Source organism: Staurois parvus, unplaced genomic scaffold, assembly GCF_062004578.1.
Source record: "Staurois parvus isolate SC_StPar_1 unplaced genomic scaffold, SC_StPar_1.0 ptg000670l, whole genome shotgun sequence".
NCBI classification, from domain to species: domain Eukaryota; kingdom Metazoa; phylum Chordata; class Amphibia; order Anura; family Ranidae; genus Staurois; species Staurois parvus.
The window spans coordinates 2,396,006-2,418,580 of NW_028318466.1; the positions used below are offsets into that span (position 1 = coordinate 2,396,006).

At 38.8% G+C, this 22,575-nt stretch overlaps 1 protein-coding gene across 1 annotated transcript in view; it reads right to left on the bottom strand.

Moving 5' to 3' along the window:
- LOC149447777 (collagen alpha-4(VI) chain-like) overlaps positions 1-22,575 on the bottom strand; it is a 194,016-nt gene that overhangs the window by 66,148 nt on the left and 105,293 nt on the right. Inside the window, exons 22-28 of the mRNA XM_089652063.1 lie at positions 22,282-22,317; positions 20,618-20,680; positions 20,041-20,103; positions 14,369-14,431; positions 11,420-11,482; positions 4,752-4,802; positions 3,778-3,813 (exon numbers count right to left, since the gene is read on the bottom strand). Coding sequence (XP_089508189.1) covers positions 3,778-3,813; positions 4,752-4,802; positions 11,420-11,482; positions 14,369-14,431; positions 20,041-20,103; positions 20,618-20,680; positions 22,282-22,317 — 375 coding nt within the window. The remainder of the gene's footprint in view (positions 1-3,777; positions 3,814-4,751; positions 4,803-11,419; positions 11,483-14,368; positions 14,432-20,040; positions 20,104-20,617; positions 20,681-22,281; positions 22,318-22,575) is intronic.

A 22,575-nucleotide genomic window follows, 5' to 3' on the forward strand; every position in this document is an offset into this window, starting at 1 on the left:
CATCAAGGATTGGGATACCCCACTTCCCTCTGATAAGGAGCAAAAATGGGAAGCCTGGAAGCGATCTTTGTGTGCTTTGGATGAGATCCACATCCCAAGATGCTATATTAAAAACTCACTTACTTCTAGCGTAAAGAAGGAACTCCACGTGTTCTCGGATGCCTCCACAGAGGCCATAGCAGCGGTCGCCTATCTGAAAAGTCACAGAACCCAACAAGCAAAATCACGTTGGATTCGTCTTTGGTAAGGCTAAGTTAGCTCCCAAGCCTGATCATACTATTCCCAGACTTGAACTCTGTGGGACTGTGTTAGCAGTGGAGATTGCAGACTTCATACAAGAAGAACTAGGTGTCAACATAGATGAAGTTCAGTATTACACGGACAGTAAGGTCGTTTTAGGTTACATCTACAATCAGACGAGACGATTTTATGTGTACGTCAGTAACCGCATAGAGAGAATCAGGAGGTCCTCCAAACCTGAACAATGGTACTATGTACCATCCGAACTTAATCCAGCAGATCATGCCACTAGACCTATATCTGTAGGTTCCTTTACTAACTCTACTTGGCTTACAGGTCCGGAGTTTCTGCTAAGACAGGCGGACGAATGTGTACAGGAAGTTTTCAGCATCCAGGATCCGGATAATGATCCAGAAATCCGCGCTGAAGTCAGTGTATTGGTCACTGGAACAAAGCAAACCTCCAGCCTCGGTAACCAGCGCTTTGAACGTTTCTCCAGTTGGATGAGACTCGTCAGGACTATCGCAAGGTTAGTGCACATTGCGAAATGTTATCACAATACTCACGAAGATAAGGATTGTCACGGTTGGCACGTCTGCCATAAACCCTTCTCTGCGGAGAACATCTCTCATAGTGAGTCCCTCATAATACGTCACGTCCAACAAGAGGAATTCAATGTAGAATGGAAGTGCTTATACAACAAACAGCAGATTCCAATAAAAAGCCCTCTTGCCAACTTAAATCCAGTTATTGACAGTTTTGGCTTGCTCAGAGTTGGTGGTCGTTTGAATCAAGCCCACCTAGGAGTTGCAGAACAAAATCCTCTCATCATTCCCAGCAAACACCATATCACCGTCTTGCTGATCCGACACTACCACAAAAAGACTGAACATCAGGGCAGGCAAATCACTGAGGGCAAATTACGGTCTGCTGGCCTTTGGATTATAGGTATGAAAAGACGTGTGGCCCAAGTATTGCATGACTGTGTTCACTGTCGCAAAGCTAGAGGAAAACAACTACACCAACAAATGGCTGATTTGCCTGCGGACAGACTATGTACAGAGCCGCCTTTCACCTACGTTGGCCTAGACGTCTTCGGGCCATGGATGGTGTCCGCACGCAGGACCCGTGGCGGTCATGCAAACAGTAAGCGTTGGGCTGTACTATTTACTTGCATGAGTGTGCGAGCCGTTCACTTAGAGGTCATAGAATCCATGGACACATCCAGCCTTATTAATGCCTTAAGACGGTTCTTCGCAATCAGAGGACCAGTGAAACAGTTGAGGTCTGACCGTGGAAGCAACTTCATTGGAGCCTGTAGAGAACTGAACATAGACACCAAATCCATTCAAGATCACTTGGCGGAAAACATGTTCTTTGTTACAGGTTGTTCTATATTTTATGGACATTCGTCATAGTGAAATCCCTTATGGAATTTCAGACGGGGAGTGTGCTGTTCCCCTCATATTTGTTTTTTTAACTGTGCATTGTATTACCAATTCTTATTTCACCATGTTTGTTTCTATGTCTTGATCTGTTGCTGCCATCTGCTGGCCAGAATTTGCATGCTGCATGCCTCTGTTATAGCTAGTAAGTGTTTTCTCTGCTGGGTGTGGTTTTAGGCAAGCCTTGGTTCTGGTCACTTCCTGCAGCCATTTTATCTGCTATATAGCTGTGTGACAGGACATTCAATACCTTGGGCTTGTGAAGGCATCAGTTTTTGACCAGCAGTTAGCCTCAGGAAAGATATTACAGGACAGCATGAATACCTCTACTACCTTACAGTATTGTATCACTGTTTGTCGCTGTATTTGGACCAAATAAACCCACGCTGATTTCATTCCTGTGTATATGTTTGGATCCATCTAACCTGAACATCTGCCGGTCCGGTCTGCTCCACTGCTTGGATACGAAGGTAGGAAGTTACACAGCCATTATTAGTTATACCTTCATTCGCCTTCATGTGGGGACAGAACAATTTGTACTTGATGGGGTCTGTTTACAAAGGGGTGTCTGTACTGAGGAGGTTCTGTACTGGGAGGGTCTGTACTGAAATGGTCTGTACTGGGGAGGTCTTTACTGAGGAATGTCTGTATAGGGGGGCTGTACTGTGGGGTGTCTATACTGAGAGGGGTTTTACTAAGGGGGGTCTGTACTGAAAGTATCTGGACTGAGGGGTGTCTGTATTGAAGAGGACCTAAACTGGGGTCCAATGAGAAAAAAAGAAGACAGGAATTGAGGAAGACTCCAAAGTAATTGCAATCCTGGGAAAATTGGTCAAGAAGAGGCACCTTTGGTTATGGTGAGAGGCAAAAATGTGATGGAAACCACTGAAGAACCGAATGTGTAAGTCATCAGGATCATCAGGGATTTTATGCAGTCTTCAAGCTAGAAGTGACCTCTTTTAACGTCTTGTACTAAAATTCTAAACCAAGAGATCTGTTGGCATAGTTCACTGAGTGGCAAACAGTCTCCAACAGCCAACATCATAGGTATGACTTGCTAATACAGGATCCCCCCTTGTAGGTAATGCGTGCTCACCCGAGGCATGAAGTTGAAGCTACACCTTGGTCTTTACGAGAGCACCTTGCAAGGAACGATGAACCTAGTGGTCTATGGGCAACTTTGTCTGGCATATTTTTCCAGGTTGTGGCCCTCAGGTGGCAGGCAATAGTGCTCAGTGTTCAAGCAGAGCTCAAAGTAGGCGACAAGGCAAGAGTAGTTAGTGTCTCTGTATAGGGTGAGACAGGTGGTAAGTGAGAACAAAACAGGAAAGAGTCAGCAACTAGAGCAGGAGATAATGGCAGAGTCAGACTGCCCTGACCAATACCGAGCAAGACATGAATCAGGAATCATGTTACGAACAAGGAAGTTGGTTAGAAGTCACAGCAGTGGCCACCATAAGGGAGGGCTCAGGATTATGATTTGAAAACCCGGCTACTCGTCTTCCCAAATGATTTTCTTTATTATAACAAGTAAGATGTACAGATAAAATGGCTTACGCCGTTTGTAAGGGAAGGGGTTTAAATACCATCAGTGACATGTGTGCATGCCCAACATCAGGGACCCACGCCAAAGCAATTTAACGCCAACAACACATATTTATGCATGCAACCAGTCATGGGAAAAAGGTCATGATGCAACATGCTCGTGACAATCTGCACATAGACAGGATGGATCAGGCCCCCTGGAAGTACAGATCTGCATCCTAGAGGTACTGTAACACTGATGTTGGCAGCAAAAAATAGGTCCTTGGTGTATATTGCATACCATTAAACATTATGCTTTTTTTCTGAGCAAAATATACAGTATGCTGCGTTATAGTAAATCTAGCACATTGATTAGAAATGTATAGTACTGGTATAGTACTCATATCGTCTTGTTTATTCCCTTAACTCAGCCTAGCTAACTTTGAAATTAAATTATATTACAATACATTATAAATATATCACATACTTATTTACTTATTATATTTTTATGTTAAATAATGTTTGAAATAGACAAGAAAGAGACAGTAGGATGAGATGTATTTTATACCTGAGGTCCAGGGTAGCCAGGGAATCCCAGGTGACCCTGAAAATGGATAGTTTGGGTTAGTGATAAAAAGATATAAAGCATTCACACATTTTACAGTTTATTCCTTTAAAATTAGGGATCTTATAGAGGACCTAAACTGTGGAAGCTGTACCCAGAAAAGGCAAACAGAGGACAAAGGGTTTGTCAGCAGTATTCAACGTTGGCTCACTGTTGCTAGAGTTGCCCCTGTGGTGACTGGCTGGGTAATATTAAAAAACAGCAGCAGAGGGACCACAAATCCACAGAATAAATAACGCAGAAGCTGGGAGAACTTTGCACTGTATGTTCCAAGGTCCAGCTTTACAGCAAGGAAAATGGTGAGCGGTACAGTAGTGACATCACCAAATCTCTAGCAATGAGAGACGGCACGGCTTCAGATGATGTGGATAAACAGCTAAGAGGCTCAAGTCATATTATACTTAGGCACACTCATGGTTTAATTCTAATTTTAAAGATGAATTTTAAATACAAAGTGACTTTTTTAGGGTACTGCTTAGGCATGAATTTACATTTCTAAATGTTCCCTATAGGATAGAAAATGTTCTTTTTTTGAGATCATGTTCACTTTAACCATTATGCAGAGTTATGCCAACACAATTCTTAAAATCATAGTTTTTTTTATGAAAACTGACCAGCAAGACACTTCTTTTATGGTGGAAAACCAAATGATGTGTGTTGGACTATAGTATACATTTGTGAATGTATCAAAATGCATGTCCATCACTAAAAGTTAATGTCTTACTGGGATTTTTATGGATGTGAATACTAAATCTCAGGGTTTGCGCAATACAGCAGGAGAAAAGAGATGATGAAATGTGAATGCTTACAAAGCCTCTACCATTACAGCTATACAACAGTACAGCTCAAAAAATAAAGCATTAGAAAAAACAAAGCTGGTTGCTTGAAGATGTTTTAAGTAGATTTAAACAACTCACCTTCTCTCCTTTTTTACCAGGAGCACCATATCCGTCAATGCCATCTATGCCCTGTCAGTCACAAAGAGACAGTAGAAAAGAGGAGATTTAAGGGGCAATATGATCAACATGTACAAATACATCAGTGGTTCATATGGTGAACTCGGTGTAGAGCTATTCACCTTGAGGTCATCACAGAGGACAAGGGGGCACTATTTACGTCTGGAGGAAAATAAATTTAAACTCCAAACACGGAAAGGTTTCTTCACAGTGAGAGCTGTGAAAATGTGGAATAGACTCCCACAAGAGTTGGTTCTGGCCAGCTCAGTGGATTGCTTCAAAAAAAGCCTGGATTATTTCTTAGATACACAGAATATAACTGGATACTAACATTCAGGGGCGGACTGACCATTTGGAAACTCAGGCACTGCCCGAGGGCCCGGGGTCAGTAGGGGGCCCCATGAGATGCCCCTGGTTCCTTTTCCATAGGCTTTTTTGAGTTTGGGCAAGGACACAGGAGCCCCATGATCCCCTATTGCCCGGGGGCCCCATGAGTTGTCAGTCAGCCCCTGATGGACTGATAGGCACTGAAGGGCACTATTTGCCACACTAATGGGGCTACACTGATCACTAGGACACTGATGATCAGTGCCCTGATGATCAGTTTAGATGTCCCCCTGCGAAATGTCGCTTATCGGCTCTCCTCTCCTCACACTAATAACCAGCATTTCCTATTTCCTCGGTGATCAGCTGAGATTGGACACAGCTGGTCACATGGTAAAAGCAGCTGTGATTGACCCGTTCCTTAGTCATGTGATCAGCTGTGTCCGAAGGACACAGCGATCACAGATCGCGTGCAGTGCACACCCCAAGGGGGCATGCGGAAGGGGCACAGTTCTGAGAGGACCCCCATGGAAGCCCTCCCAGAACTAGCAAACCACGCTGTAGCCATCTTTTGGCTATAGCGCGGTCGGGAACTGGTTAACTAAAGAGGCAAACACCTCTCCTTATCCCTGATTGGTTTTGGTGTCACTGCAATCAATGCGGGTTCACACTGATGGAGGTTTGAATATGGAAGGGATCATTCTATTAAGGTATAAAAATATTTAGTACACTATATTCTGCGCTGTATGTTTCCTCTTTCACACCACTTCATTGCATATGCCATACTGTACATTTCCTATTCCAAGCCGCCTTATACTGTATGCTATGCTGTATCTTTTATATTCCACACTGTCTCCTTCCACATGACATACTTTATGTGTCCTATTCCACACCTCCTCATTCCATATGCCATGCTGTAAGATTCCTATTTCACTCCACCTTATGCCACGCTGTATGTTTTCTATGGCACACTACCCCACTGTGTATGCCATGTTGTATATTCCCTATTCCACACCACCTCATTCCATATGCCATGTTGTTAGCCAGAAGGCCAGAAGGTCAGGTTAGGCCAGAAGGGGAAGGTTTGTGTTTGTAATGGAGGGGTGGCTGTATTGAGGGGTTGAGCTGGAAAGGGGGTCTACATTGAGGTGGTGTGCTGAGAGAGAGGATTCAGGGGCTTAGTGGGGGGGATTTATACTTGGGGGAGATTTGGCCATTGGTTGAAATTTGTACTGTAACCATGGCCCTTTAAACCCCTTCCATTGTTAGCACAATTGGCCACACCTGCAGCTTTATTCTTTCAGTTGTTTTTATATTTTTAAAATCAGCCCTGGGTGCCAGATTTTCTAGGTACGCCGCTGCTTCCTATGCCAGAATTTTGCTGTAATGGAAGAAAAAAATTGTTTCCAAACTTCCTATGTGGCCAGCGCCAGTATGCCAGCTTGGCACTTCAACTACTTCCATACCAGCTGGTGAAAAAAGCCCCTTCCTCTCGTTTATGGTCTGGGTAGCCTCACATAAACATTTTCTCGTGCATCATCACTATAGCTTTAGGAAATCTTCGACAAAAAACTGCCCTCTGGCCTATTTGAGTAGCTTATATACTATCCTGCTTTTGCTTATTTTTTTCAGTAGTGTATTTAATATATTAAGCTGTAATTTGTATTGTAGAAAACACACTTGCCTAATTTGTGTCTGTACAGTTTGAATTATTCTACTTACATAGGTACATGCATCAGGCCATATTATTTGTTTTTGTACATATGTTAAACTACCATATTGACTGCTGGTCAGATTTATAGAAGTGTCTCTAGGACGGAACATTTTCATATTTAGTGTAACAAAACCCCAGCTTTATGTCTAAGCTTTTTCCTTCTTACATCCCTTTTTTTGAGGAAATAGGCCAATGCAGGGTTAATGAATGGGAAACGTAAAAATAAAATAGAATGTTTATGAGATTTTATTATTATTATTATTATTATTGTATTTTTGTTTGGGTTTAGGTTTTTATTATTATTATTATTATTATTATTAATAATAATAATAATAATTATGATGATGTAATATATTTTTAAGGGTGAGGGGTTAATTGTTATTTATTTATTATTACATAGCATTTATTTATGATTATTTTTATTTACTTGTGTATTTATTTAACATGTATTTATTCATTTTTTATTATTATTATTATTATCATCATCATCATCATCATCATCACCCTAACAAAAAACAATAAATACATAAAATAATTAATACAATTATTAATAATTTAATAATAATAAAATAATACATTCATTATAATAATTAAAAAAGAAATATAAGCTGATGGTAAAGCTGAAGCAGAAAAACCTAGCAAAAAATGATGCAATAGATGATATTTTTCTCTTTTGGCTAATAAAAAAAACGCCAAAGCTCAAAAACGCTGTATGAAAACACGGAAAAACACACACAAATCGCGGTAAAATAGCCGTAGGTCCACTTTAATGTATAAAGATGTTATTCAGCAAGAATTTTCTGTGGTAGAACGCGTTTACTCTAGTGAAACAAGATGAGCTCTGCCACAGGAGCAAGGATTGGGGTTGCCACTTACTTGACAAATAGGAGTTTTTTAATTCACAGCGATCCTAACATCCAGAGAGGGAGCCTCCACTAGACACAGAGGACTGCACCCACCTATCCCATAAAAGGGAACTCTGGAAGATCCTGATATTGACGAATCCAGAATCCATCCACCCATAGATGAAAGACCCATGATGACCATTAGATGACATCAAATCATTACTAATGCGCATTTACATGCGCTTTATGGTGAGTGCGCATTGCTTATACACTTGTATGCACAACCACCTGGCCCAGGAAGACGCATGATTTTTTGAGCACTTTACTCACTTTATGAACTTTCATCAGCGATTGATGTTTATGTCCATTTTATGTTGATTCATCTATAGACTATTTCTATGATGTTAGCGCCGCACTTTATCTTGTTTCATTTATTGGAGGTTATGCTTGGTCACCTTGTGCTTGGCTGCTTTTTTATTCATTTTTTCCATCACTCATTATCTTGCTTACCCAGTACCTTTAGGCGCTCACATTTACCCATATTTTCTATGCGTTTACTCTAGTAACAGATGTCAGTGGAGCTAGATATAGACCACAGGTAGCTGGCTCAAGCAGCGGCTCTGCAGAATGCAACAGCCTGACTGAATACTGTAAAGCTGACCATACACTGATAGATTTTGCTGTTTGTACAAAAATCTCATGAGTAAATTCCATCTGTACATTCCATCTACAGAGATTTGGCAAATGTTGTTCAAAAGTGCTTCAAAATTTTCATGTGCTCTAGATATTCAATTTTAAAATTAATGCAATTGCCTGAAATAAAACTCATACTGTTAGAAATGCATTTGTAGGAGAAACATTTTCCATCCAGCTTCTCATCACTAAAGTCAAAAACGGACATCAGTTTGACCCTAAGAAATGATCACTAAGAAATGATCTTTTGAGAAAAAAACTTTTCAAACAAAATTCTAACAGTGTATAGCCAACTTTAGTATGGCTGGGTTGTACATGTGCAACATTACAGAGTGAAGGTTGTAGTTCTAGTGTATAGCAATAAAAGACATCTACAATTTGATTGGTTAAAGGTGATCCTGGTTGTGGGCTAAACAAACTTGTGTGTTTGCACTAGTTTTTATAAATGAGATATGTTGCATGATTTGTTTTCTCATATTTGTTGGGAAGAATATATATTTACTGTAAAAATATAAATAAAAATGAATATTAACAAATTAGCGTAACTGTAGTATTAGCCTCCTATTGTATCACAAATTTAATATTTTACTACTCTGCTTTTGACTCGGAAAATGCATTAATGACCTGAAATTGCCAAGTGACCATTGCTTCTTGTTGCTTTTTTCTGTTTTAATTTGTTATTTTAATTAGACAACTTCTGATCTCTTCTTATTTCTTGTATTTTTATTAATATTACACTGCTTGTTGTAATATTATACATTTGAAAAAATAAAAAAAATGATTTTACAACAAAACAAATTACTTATAAATAAAGTTTTCTATATGTTCTAAGACTGTCATCAGCAAAAAACAAAAAAACAAAAAAAAAGGAAGGTACATAAATGATTAAAGTATAGATTCATTTTCAGACACAACATTGGATGAAGTGGTGGGGAAGTGAAAGAAAGATAAGTATGATTAAAAGGCTAAAGCAACTGGTTTTCTCTTTCATATTTTTGCTACATTAATAAATGAAGATTTGTATAAATAAAGATTTGTATACTAGCCACTAGAGGAATCTTTTGACAGCTGAGATAAAACATCATCCACTCAGTAAGGCTAAATTTCTAAAGGGGGTTGAATTTGAAACTTCACTCAAATGTATGAAAATTCACATCAATAATTGAGTCATGTGAAAACAAAACCCCCGATTTCTTTGAATACACAATCAGTTGCCTGGGATAATTGAAGTGAATACTCACACAATTTTTTTAAATAAAGATTCTAATCTCCTTTAGTACATCAGCCCTAGTGAGTGCCTCATTTTTGATGAGTAGGCCAACTCACAGACTTGCCTTGTCTGAGGGAATGATGATGTACAACCATCGTGTTTCACTACAAACAAGTATATGTAATGAGCAAATGTGCCTGCACATATAAATGAATAATTAAAATATTAGCACATTTCATAAGATCATTTTCATCAAACACTTTTAAATAGCCAAGAATGTATTAATCCCCAAGCATTCCTTGAAGGTGCCTCAATCTCTATAATTTAAAACCCATGCACCAGGAAGATACACTACATCTGCAGTGAATGTTTGATGAATGTAACATTCACTGCTTTATAAACATACATCTAAATTATTAGGGAATCAGTGAATGTGCAGGTACATTTTAATCTAAATCTAGTTAATAGGGAATGATGTTTATTTGTAGTCGACTGGGAAATCCAATGAAGTTTCACATATCAAAGGTCAGTGCAATAAAATATAATATTTTCCGGCGTATAAGACGACTTTTTACCCCTTGAAAATCTTCTCAAAAGTTGGGGGTCGTCTTATACGCCGGTATACGGCATTCTGACACTTTTTAGGGGGGCGGCCGCTGCCCCCCCCTTCCAAGGGACACTAAGTACAGGGGTGGGCAGGGGCTGCTGTTTCTTACCTGGCTCCGGTCCCACGACGATCCGGTCCAGGAAGCGCGGCTGCTCCTTCATTCGGTTCGGCTACTGGATGTTTGCACGGCTGCTCGGCTCCGCCTCCTCACCGGTGATTGGCCGCCAGGCACACAGGCGGCCAATCACCGGCGAGGAGGCGGAGCCGAGCGGCTCCGCGAGAATCGAGTGAAGGAGCGTCTGGTAAGTGTGCCGTGCTGAGGTGCTGCTGCAACCACATATGCTGGCTGCAGCAGCACCATACTGGAACAGGGGTCAGCAAGTGTCATTGGTGTCAGTGGGAGGAATAGTGCCCCATCATTGGGGCATTATTCCTCCCACTGACACCAATGATGGAGCACTTTTCCTCCCCCCCACTGACACCAACGATGGGCGCTATTCCTCCCCCCCCACTGACACCAATGATGGGGCACTATTCCTCCCCTCCCCACTGACACCAATGATGGGGCACTATTCCTCCACCCCCCACTGACACCAATGATGGGATACTATTCCTCCCACTGACACCAATGTTGGGACACTATTCCTCCCACTGACACCAATGTTGGGACACTATTCCTCCACTGACACCAATGATGGGGCACGATTCCACCCACTGACACCAAAGATGGGGCACTATTCCCCCCACTGATACTAATGATGGGGCACTATTCCTGCCACTGATACCAATGATGGGGCACTATTCCTCCCACTGACACCAATGATGGGGTGCTATTCCTCCCACTGACACCAATGATGGGGCACGATTCGTTGCTCTGACACCAATGATGGGGCACTATTCCTCCCACTAATACCAATTATGGGACACTATTCCTCCCACTGACACCAATGATGGGGCACGATTCTTCCCACTGGTGTGCATTGGAAGAGGGGTAGTCTTATAAGGCGAGTATAGCCCAAACACTACATTTTAACAGGAAAAGTAGGGGGTCATCTTATACGCCCAGTCGTCTTATACGCCGGAAAATACAGTACTTATTTTTTAGTTGGTTGCTCTGTGCCACTTTTTATTGTTTTTTAAAATAAAAAGCAAAAGTACATTAAAATAAAAAGCAAAGCTGCACCTACCAAAATTTCACAAAAGCAAAGAATTACAATATCACAGAATAAAACTCACTGGCAAACCTCGACGTCCTGAAATCCCCATTTCACCATTTTCTCCGATGTCACCTGGTTCTCCCTATATTTAAAAGGAAGTAGCAGTTACTATTTATGTCAAAGGACTTGGAACTTTTCTGAAAGCTATAACATTGCCTAGGACATTAATAAGGCCCAACCATCTTGAAGAACTGGCTAATAAATTGCTTCAAATAGACTAATAGTAGTAGACTGCATTGATGCTGAACAAGAACAGTTTTGGCTTTCAACTCCTGTTTCTCCTATCTACATCTATGGGAGTCTCATGTTTAAAGCTCTGGGATGGGCAACTAAAGGTAAATAGGCTGTTCACTTTGCAAGAAATTTTCCTCAGAACTTAGTGAATGTGATGAAATTTTACTGTGCACAGAATACCCAGACACATGCAAGGAAAAAAACGGCACATTTTTTTTGCACATGATTGGATGATGGAAATAAACAGAACTTCACCTCATTCCATTAACTCTGTGGAAAATGCACTTGCAAAGTGCAACATCCCTTGCAAAGTGAACACTATATTTACCTTTTGGAAATTGACCCCGTAGTTTCATACATCAGACTAAAGTTATCATCCCATATGGAAGAAAAATATATTTGAAATATATTTTAAACATATTCTTCCTAAATATATTAATATATATTTGAAATACTAAAATTTTGGCCATATTCAATATATTTCAAAATATATTTCAATTATTTCAAATATACTGTATGTCTTTAAAAATACAATATGTTGAAATTAGTTTTATATATGTTAAAAAAAATCTCAAGAATATATTTAAAAAATATATATTTTTAAAAATATATATTTTCAACGACATACAGTATATTTGAAATGTATTTTTAAAAATATTTTTCATATATTTTGTAATAATAACGCATTTCAACATACAGTGTATATATAACCTGTACTACTTGAATGGGAGTGGCCTAGAATTTCAAATGACGGCTGCTAGATACCACTACTTGCAGCCAAATAGATGATAACCTCAGTTGTTAACAAGATGGCATCTGTGCAACCGAAGGCATTTTGTGTTCTCCAATGTAAGGGTGTTTATGTAAGGGGAAAAATCCAGGGTGACCATGCACTTCAGAGGAAAATGTGCAACAAATTCAAGAGGCTTTTCAGCTAAGCCTGCACAAGTCCGCTCGTCATGCTAGCAGAGAACTTGCAATTCCTCATACAACTATTTGGCATGTGTTAAGAGGATATTTGTTTCTGAGGCCATACCGATAGCAAATGGTGCAAGCTCTTCATGAAAGTGACAGAAGAAAATGTTTAAATTTCTGTCATATGCTCTTAGACGACATGGAGGACGACATATTCTTACCACGGTTGCTTTTTAGTGAAGAAACAATGTTTCACCTAAGCGGAAAAGTTTCACGTCACATTGTCTACACATGGGGTCTTGAGAAACCACACAAACTTGTACAGCATGAGCATGATTCACCAAAAATGTATGTGTTTTGTGTGGTTTCCTTTACAAAAATGTATGGCCTTTTCTTTTTTGAGGAAAACACTGTTATGGGACATTCCTATCTTGAAATGCTGAAGGACTTTTCCCACAACTTATTGAAGACTCCGCAAGATAGAGTACCGCTACAATGGCACAACCTAGTTTGTCGGTTTCTAAATTAAACATTGCCTCAATGTTGGATAGGTTGCACGGGACCGCAAGACTTGGCACTACACTCTAGGCCCCCAACATCTCCAGATATTACAACCTGCGACTTTGTCTTGTGGGAATATGTAAAACAACGTGTTTATATTCCATCATTGCCCACTCTCTTGGATGAGCTCAAAAACAGAATCACGGCTGCAGTAACTTCTATGGAAGAAGACCCTCTCAGATGTGTTGGGGATGAATTCAGCTATTGTCTTGATGTTATCCATGAAGCAGGTGGAGGACACATAGAGCTTTTATAACATGGGAAGTGAAACTTGAAGACTTACTTAATAGTTTGTAATGTATGTAACTGTAACACATTTTCACTATTAACCTTTTCACGCCGGCTGCACGTAAATGTGCGGCCTCTTGGCGTCTGGTCCTAGACGCCTAGCGGCCACACATTTGCGTGCAATTAAGAAAAACATATGTGCTGAGAGCGCGCACCTTGTGCGCTCCCAGCACACATGTCCAGTACTCACGGAAAGGTCCTGATCTCCTCTTTCGATCGGGACCTTTCCCGATTATGTGGCCACCGTGACGGCGAATCACGGCAGTCACATGACCCTAAAACCCTACCCGCCTCCCGGCTTCTGAAACCCTTAAAGGGCCAGGAGGCACTGGCGCCAAGGGGTTAAATATAACTATTTGGAATTGGTTCATTCTTTTTCAAACACACTATATTGCATGAACAAAAGCAAAACAGGGCACACTCTCTTCGTGAATTAAGAATTTTTTAGGAAGCATAAAAATGCATACTCACAAACCAAAGGAGGATAAAAACAGACAAGAAGAGTCCATAATGACAGTCTAAAATGACGGTAGACCCTTATGTCATTATGGACTCTTCTTGTCTGTTTTTATCCCCGTTTGGTTTGTGAGTATGCATTTTTATGCTTCCTAATAAATTCTTGATTTACTACGTTAATGCACGAAGAGAGTGCGTCCTGTTTTGCTTTTGTTCACCAGTCTCAAGATTTCCCGATCTTTAAGGGCTGCACCTCTATGAATGACAGTTTCAGTTATCCTAGTTTGCATGAAGATTTGAGCGCTGGTTTAATTTGTTCATTTGGAACACTGTACAGCATATTGGACACAAACAGAATCAATAAATAAATGCATAAAGAAAATATTTTCCAGGTAAACAGTTGCCATAAAAGCCAAGTGAAAACTTTAACAACTTTTTAATTCTGGTTCCATATGCAAATTTAGTATTTGTCCGGTGGTAAAATCTAAAAAGCACACTTTTAGAAACAACTTACCTTTTGACCCTTAGGTCCTTGACTGCCAGGGCCCCCAGGAGCACCCACAGCACCAGGTGTTCCCTAAAAAAATAAGGACATGTCTGGATAATAAACAAATTGACAAGTATTGTTTTAACAGCATTTCCATGCAACAAGTGTAATCAGTCAGTAAAGTAATCCTTTCCAGCAGAAACTTCAGCTGTCTTAAGTGTAAAATGTTCACTCGTTTTATGTTAATGTAATGGTAAATATCAGTAATCCTTATAATTGTGGGCCCGTGATAGTTTTGCAATATATACAATGGAGCTCCATGTCATAATTTCTGGGTATCTTATGCAAGACTATGATAATATATTCATTGCTCACATGTATCATTTTCTCATTCCGTGCATGTAGCGAAATGCATTGAGATCTTAGAACTACTCCACAGCCAATGACATTTTGTAATATTCAATGTATATGTCTATCCTGGATCCAGGTAACTTTAGTTATGATTGCTCCCGGGTTGGATAAAAAAAATGTATGATATGCTGTAGATAGGTCTGTACCCATAGGGTTTGTGTTCATAAGGGTTAGATGTTTTGTATGTTTTTACTGTCTTGGTTTTTTATTTTATTTTAATCAATAAACCTGATGTTTGGTTGAATTGTAAAAATAAATGCTGGATTTTAACAGTTATATATGTGTATGTTGATACATAATATTATTGGGATGTGGTAATCATTCACTCTACTTATACCCTTGGAACTGATATATTTGAAAAAACTACAAATGTTTAAGCACTTTATGCATTAATGGCCAAACCATGGGCAGCAAAATCCCAACCACGGTGCTACCTGCCTGGAGTTTGCATGCTCTACCTGTGAATGCGTGGGTTTCCTCCGGGTACTCCGGTTTTCCTCCACACTCCAAAGACATGCTGGTAGGTTAATTGGCTTCTGTCTAAATTGGCCTAGTATGTGTATGTATGAATGTGAGTTAGGGACCTTAGGTTGAATGCTCCTTGAGGGTTAGGAACTAATGTGAATGTACAATACATGTAAAGTGCTGTGTAAATTGATGGAGATATATAAGTGAAGTATATTGTGTGTAAAATAATTATATATATATATATATATAATATTGAAACAAATACTGTTCATTCTTGGACAGGCCCCAGTGACAAGACCACTTTACACATCAAAAGAACTCTTTGCTATGTTAATGCAAGGTCACCTTGGTATTGAGGAATAGCCTGTTTATCTAATTAGACATTCCAAAGGGTACATTGTTTACATGTTTACTGATGATAAAGAATGTGATTTGATCATACTAGAAGTATTTATTGATGGTAATTAGACTCCAGGGGGGTATTATATGGTGAAAGGATGACTTGATTACCTGGTAAACACTATAGTGACCCTAATTGATATTTATAGTAATGACAAGTGAAGTCTTTTCATGTAAGATCAAAAGTACCTGTAATAAATTAAAAATAACCCACAAACGTGAATGCCTTTTTTTAAGTGTCGGGTGATAACATACTACTTTCCCAGTATTTCAATGCAGAAGGTTTGTAATGAGTTTTCAAATTTTTTTTTTTGTTGTTGATATACTGTGGATAAATCCTGCACTAAATTTTTTGGACTTAAAGAACCACTACAACAAAAACAATCTGGCATTCTGGTAACTGTATTTGGTTAATACCTGTAATGATAATATGTCGTATATACATTCCGTTTTATTTCACATGCATTTATTTATATTTTTCCACATTTGCCTACAGATCAAGCAGTCAAAGTGGCTGTTGGGTTGAGAAAAACCATTTAACACTTAAAACCGTTAGCTTTTATTCTTGTAGTTTAAAACCTATTTTTTTTTAAAAAGGAACACGTGCTGTTAGTGCTTACATGTTAGCTGCAGTGGGGCTTTAAAGTGGTTGTAAACGTCAGACATGAAATATGAAAAAAACACATCCTTCTATACTGTGTACTCGTCTCTCTCCATAGCTCTGAGTGTCATTTATCTCTGATGTCTTGTTCTTCTGTTATCAGCATGACTAAGGTATGGCAGCTTGACACCAAGAGTTAAAAAGGTAATGGGGTGTTAGCTTCAGCACTCAGCCTGTGAATCATATTCACAGTTAGGCTCCATGCACACAGGGCGTTTTAATAATGCTGGTAATGTTAGTTGTGGAAAGTCACGTTAAAAACATGTTTTTCAGCGTTTTTTAGCGTTTTTGGTATTAGTGTTTAGCTGTATTTTGCCACTTTTTTTTGCTTTTTTTCACGTTTGAGTTTTTTAGAGTTTTCTTGACCCAAAAAATAATTTTTTTTTAAATTTTTTTTTTTAGTCAAAAAAGTTCAAAAACACCGGTTTGTGCCATTTTACCATGTTTTACCGCATTTTGCAATGTTTTTCAGCATTAGAGCATTTTTACAGCTAAAAAACTCCTCTAGAAACCCACTAGTTCTGGGGTTTTTTTCCAGCCAAAAAACGCCCCTGCCAAAAACGTTGATTACAGCCAATGTGTGCATGGACACATAGGATAACATGCTGGGGAGTTTACTGGCTGTAGAAAAAAACGTCAAAAGCCAAAAACAGCAGCTTTAAAAATGTCTAGTGTGCATGAGGACTAAGACTCTGTGAAGACTTCATGGTGTCCGTTTATGACACAGAGAATAGTTGCGATTCAGAAGATCACAGCTATTCTCTGGTCATTCACAGTTTATGACACTCAGGAGATCAGCGGAGAACATGTTCAGCCCTTCACTGGAGATCTGTGTTCTCCCTCCAGATTCTCCAGCCCAGAGCTGGAGAATCGGAGGAACCGAAAACTAAGCAGCGATAATTTACCTCTGCTTAGTAAACTGATCTTTTACTGTAATCTTGCGAGATTATAGTAAAAGCAGCCATTTTCCAGCGTTTGTAGACCGTTCTCCCTTCGTTCAGAGAACTGATCTACACCGCTTCATAAATGGCATTCACAGGAGAACTGTGTTCTCCGAGAATTCCGGAGAACTGAGCAGAGATCATTGGTTCATAAACGGACATATATATCCCTGATCTCTGCTCCTAGATCAAAGGAGAAATCCTTTTCTCTATGAGTTTGTTAGATTGATTTACAGAAGAAATTGCTACAGATAAACAGGTACAACTTATGTAGGAGGATTAGTTTAGTCTCCGTATCACCAAATGCTAGTCATGGGTATATGTACAGGTTTATAGCCACTGTAATTTGTTTGTTGATTATGGATAGTCCAAGCTACATGCCCATTTTAGAGTACTCTAGCCACATGGTGACAATTCTGTGCAATTTCACTGCAGAATGACCAGCTTTGTCACCCTGTTAAGTAAGGGAAAAATAATAGATCTAAAATAATAAAACAATGTTAATGGCTCTCCTTTATAAGGTCATGGAAACAGAAATAGAGCTGGCACCTGAATGCTGTCTTATACATATCTTGCTGTTGTCTTTGAGAAAATACAAACGCTCTTTAGTGAATCACCTGATTGACGCAGCCAAATCACTGATTCCTCTTCATTGGAAGTCAACTTACACCCCGATAGTTAAAGATCAGCTTCACAAAGGTAATATACTATGTGACATAGAGGAGTCTCTTGCCAGTGTTACAGACAACACGGACCATTTCCACAACATGTGGAAAGCCTGGTACATCTTTATGTACTCTACAGACTATGATAATTTATGGTGTGGTTGAAAAAACTACCAATGTCTGTTGTACATCTTGCTAGATCTTATATTTGGTGAAATTTATCCTCCAATTACAAATTACTTAACCACCCTAGCAGTCTGATTATGTCCATATTTCTGTGCTCAAAGCGGTACATTTTTTTGCATGGAAATATGTATTTTTTTTATTGTAGACCTGTAATTCTTAGGAATAACTCACTGAAATCTGTCCGAACAAGAGTCTAGTAAACATCCCGGGTATGATAAAACTTGAAACACGAAATCATAAATTATAATTTAATAAATAATCAAAAAAATAATTATATAATAATAATAAATTTAATTCAGTAATATAATCAAACCAAAAACACTGAAATTTGAAATAGAGCACAAAGTTCGCACATCACTGAGCAAAGTCGCAAAATCGTTTTCAGTGTCTGATGACAAATTTCCCCACGAATCATTATCACTCAATTCTGCAAGTAGTTCTGATTTACTATCGCTGTTCTCTAGCTGGTCTAAAACCGATTTTGACCTAAAGGGATACTTTTTGGACGCCATGGACATTTCTCAGTTTCCACGCAGAAAGAACGGTAAAAATGTAGGCAGGGCACAGGACAAAGCACTCGGGATAAAATGTATGTGAAATGGTTTGATACAGTAATGTTATACTATGTGATTTTAGTGTATTTAGTGAATGACACTTTTTGTCATTTTCAAATTTCCCACCAGTTCCGTCCCCGTACGTCCCGACGTTGCAGGGGACGGAACCAAGATGACAGATGCCGGCATCCGCCGGATTACATTGCCAGGGACACTGCAGGAGGGACATCGCGGGAGCGCAGGACAAGGTAAGTGATCGAGGGATCGCGGAACAGCGCCGCATGGTAAGCCCGAGTGTAGCTCGGGGTTACCGCTTGTGGTACTGAAACTTTACCCCGCGCTACACTCGGGAATACCGCCAGGGAGGCTACAGGTTACTGGTGGTTTGAGTATCTAGAAAATGATATGTGAATGGTAGTCACAGATTTCTTCATAGGCAGTATGTCATTTGTTTTATTTTGCTTTTAACTATTAGCAAACTCTGCTTAACCTCCCTGGCGGTATTCCCGAGTGTAGCTCGGGGTAACATTTCAGTACCAAAAGCGGTAACCCTCAGTACCAAAAGCGGTAACCCCGAGCTACACTCGGGAATACCATGCAGCACTGCTCCGGCATTTGTTCTTCCCTTACCTTACCCTGCGCTCCCGCGATGTGTCCCCTGCAGCGTCCCCGGCCATCTCCTCCGGCCGATGCCGGCATCCGGCTTCTGTGTCCTGTCCCTGTGACGTCGGGACGTACGGGCGCAGCCGCCGGCGGCGGGACATTTAAAAATTTTAAAAAATGACATTTTTTTTTTTTTTACATTTTACATAGTAAAACATTGCTGTCTCAACCAATTTCACATACATTTTGTCCCTAGTGCTTTGTCCGGCGCCCTGCCTGCATTTTGTCTGTTCTTTCTGCCTGGAAACTGAGAAACGTCCATGACGTCCAAAAAGTGTCCCTTTAGGTCAAAAGCGGTTTAGATCAGCTAGAGAACAGCGATAGTAAATCAGAACTACTTGCAGAATTGAGTGATAATGATTCGTGGGGAAATTCATCATCAGACACTGAAAACAATTCTGCGACTTTGCTCAGCGATGTGCGAACTTGGCGCTATATTTCAAATTTCAGTGTTTTTGGTTTGATTATATTATTGAATTAAATGTATTAATATTATATTATTATTTTTTATGATTATTTATTAAATTATAATTTATGATTTTGTGTTTAAAATTTTATCATCCCCGGGATGTTTACTAGACTCTTGTTCAGACAGATTTCAGTGAGTTATTCCTAAATATTACAGCCTACAATAAAAAAACTACATATTTCCATGCAAAATAATGGTACCGCTTTCAGCACCAAAAATCGGAAAGAATCATACCGCTAGGGAGGTTAATACTTATTCTAATAAAAATATTAAATAATATACCTGAGGTCCTGGTAATCCTTGCTGTCCTTGTGGTCCTGGTAGACCAGGCAAGCCTTTGAGCCCCTAAAAATAAAAATGTCAGAATTAAGATACGTTATATATAAAATAAAGTTACAAATCCCAGCTGTGTAAACTTTGCTAAATGTCTACCATAAAATATACATTTAATGTGACATCATACATTTATTTCTGACTTTCATACAGTACAAGTCAATGCGCGTAATATCTGCAACACAGTACCTAAAACATAGGTTAAAAAAAACAATAGTTATAGTAATCTTTTGATCATTATATAATATTTAATTAGATATGTGCAGAGACCAGAAGGAAATCAGGTGGGCACCAGGAATGGCGGTATATGAAATTTCTAATGATATTTATATATGCATTACTCCATCTACTGTATATTGTCATCTGAAATGTAGTAATTTGCATGTCAAGGTTTTTTTTATAATCAAATATGATTAATGCATAAATGCATTTAATACCATACAATTAATTATATACAGTAAATGGAAAGTTGTCCAGACTTTATAGACCTCATTTAGATGAAATACGTTTGATTCCAATAATATACCTGTATGCCTCGAAGTCCATTTTCTCCCAAGTTCCCCTTTAGTCCAAGAATTCCACGTTCATTCTACAAATCAAACAAGGCCTTAAAATGAAGGTTCAGATTTTTATACTAATAACCTAAAAATTCAAAGGTTGCAAAATGAAAGCTAGCATCTTCATGTTGCTGATAACAGCAATGTTTTTGAAATAGTTCTATAAAAATATGTTGTGCTGAGGTCTATTCATTGAAGTTTCTCTTTTCTGCATGTTTTCATACATGCAATAACCCAACAGAAATCTTACAAACGTCTAGATTAGAGGCATACTGTGCAATATACAGAGCTAGTAACATTAACTGGTGAGTAGTATTTATAATTTTTTTTACTATTTCTTTTCACTTTCTTTTTACTTGCAAGCTCCCTTTATATTTTTTCACTCTTTCTATTGCTGCTACTACTACTGCTTTCTGTGACTACTACACTTTGTTTCTCCTATTTTTTAACCTTGGCTTTTCTTTTGTTCACATTCTGCTCTCAGCAGGGAATCCCACTGACAGCACATGAGTCATGGTTGTTACAGACGTGGCAGCTGACCGCCTGCCCGCTCCTTAACAACCAGCTATTCATTAATCCATTTTTGTTTCATTTTTATTTATTTCGGAGTTGTTGAAATTTGTTACTGCTGTTATTTGGAGATTAGGATATATCTGAATCCCCGAATAACCAAACTTGTGTACAAATTTGGATTTGCAACGAAACAAATTGCGTGAGCTGAACCACACTTAGATAATAACACTTAATTATCTTAAAGGACTTTAAAGAACATTAACAAATTAAAGTTTTGTTTAGTAATATCAAATATTATGTATATACTGTACAAACATATATGTATATATATATATATATATATATACATATATCAGATTGTAAGCTCCAAGGAGCAGGGCCCTACTAACCCTCTTGTATTGCACTGTATTGTTACGGTATAGTTTCCCTTTACTTTGTAAAGCGCTGAGCAAACTGTTGGCACTATATAAATCCTGTATAAAAATAATATATATATATACACACTATCTATCTATCTATCTATCTATCTATCTATCTATATATAGTATATATTTATTCATTTATATTACAAAAAGAGCCTTTCAATTTGTTATTATCTATACACAGTATAATACTATTACACAGTGACATCAGCCACAGCAAATTTAAAAGTAAAACATTATTTAAGTAATGATTTGAAGGTTTCCTCTCCTTGGCATACAGCAGTTGGATGAAGAGCATCAACTTGAATTAGGAATGACGTTCCACAAATCAGCACTAGCTTTCCAGCACCTCGCCTTCACAGCTCCATGTGATGTGACTCATCCATGCCAGGCAGCATTACTCTACTTGGCTCACAATTCTGTGTAAAGTATGTTTCTTTGAACCTACGTATGTGCTGAACCTGCACAAATCCTCGATGGCAATCAAACCTTTGCCAAGCAAAGCAAAATAAAACATTGAATGCTTATGTTTTATGACACATGTGCTTAAAATCAAACACAAACTAAGTATAATAATAAAAAAATATAAAATAAACATTAAATCCATTCACAAAAATGTACCTCTAGAAATATTTACAATGTCTTTCTAGGTATAAATGAAGCAAATGGGTGCTCACTAGTATATAGAACAGGCTCACCTTTAATCCAGGAGGTCCTCTGCGGCCTTGTGGACCCTTCACAAAAAAATTAAAACGTGTAATGAAACTTTCATCTTCGAACAAGTTAAAGAATATGTAGTTTAATGTAAATTACTAGTTTTTGGAAGAACGTGACCCACATTTGCCTATTGAACGTTCTGTAGTTTTCAGAGCATAACAACTTGCTTGGTGACTTAAAGCCAAACTCTACCTTTAGCCTCTACCAAATTTTACCTGTTGGCAAAATTATTGCTCATGGCTGCTTGGTAAAATGGCCAGAGGTCTAGGCATTGT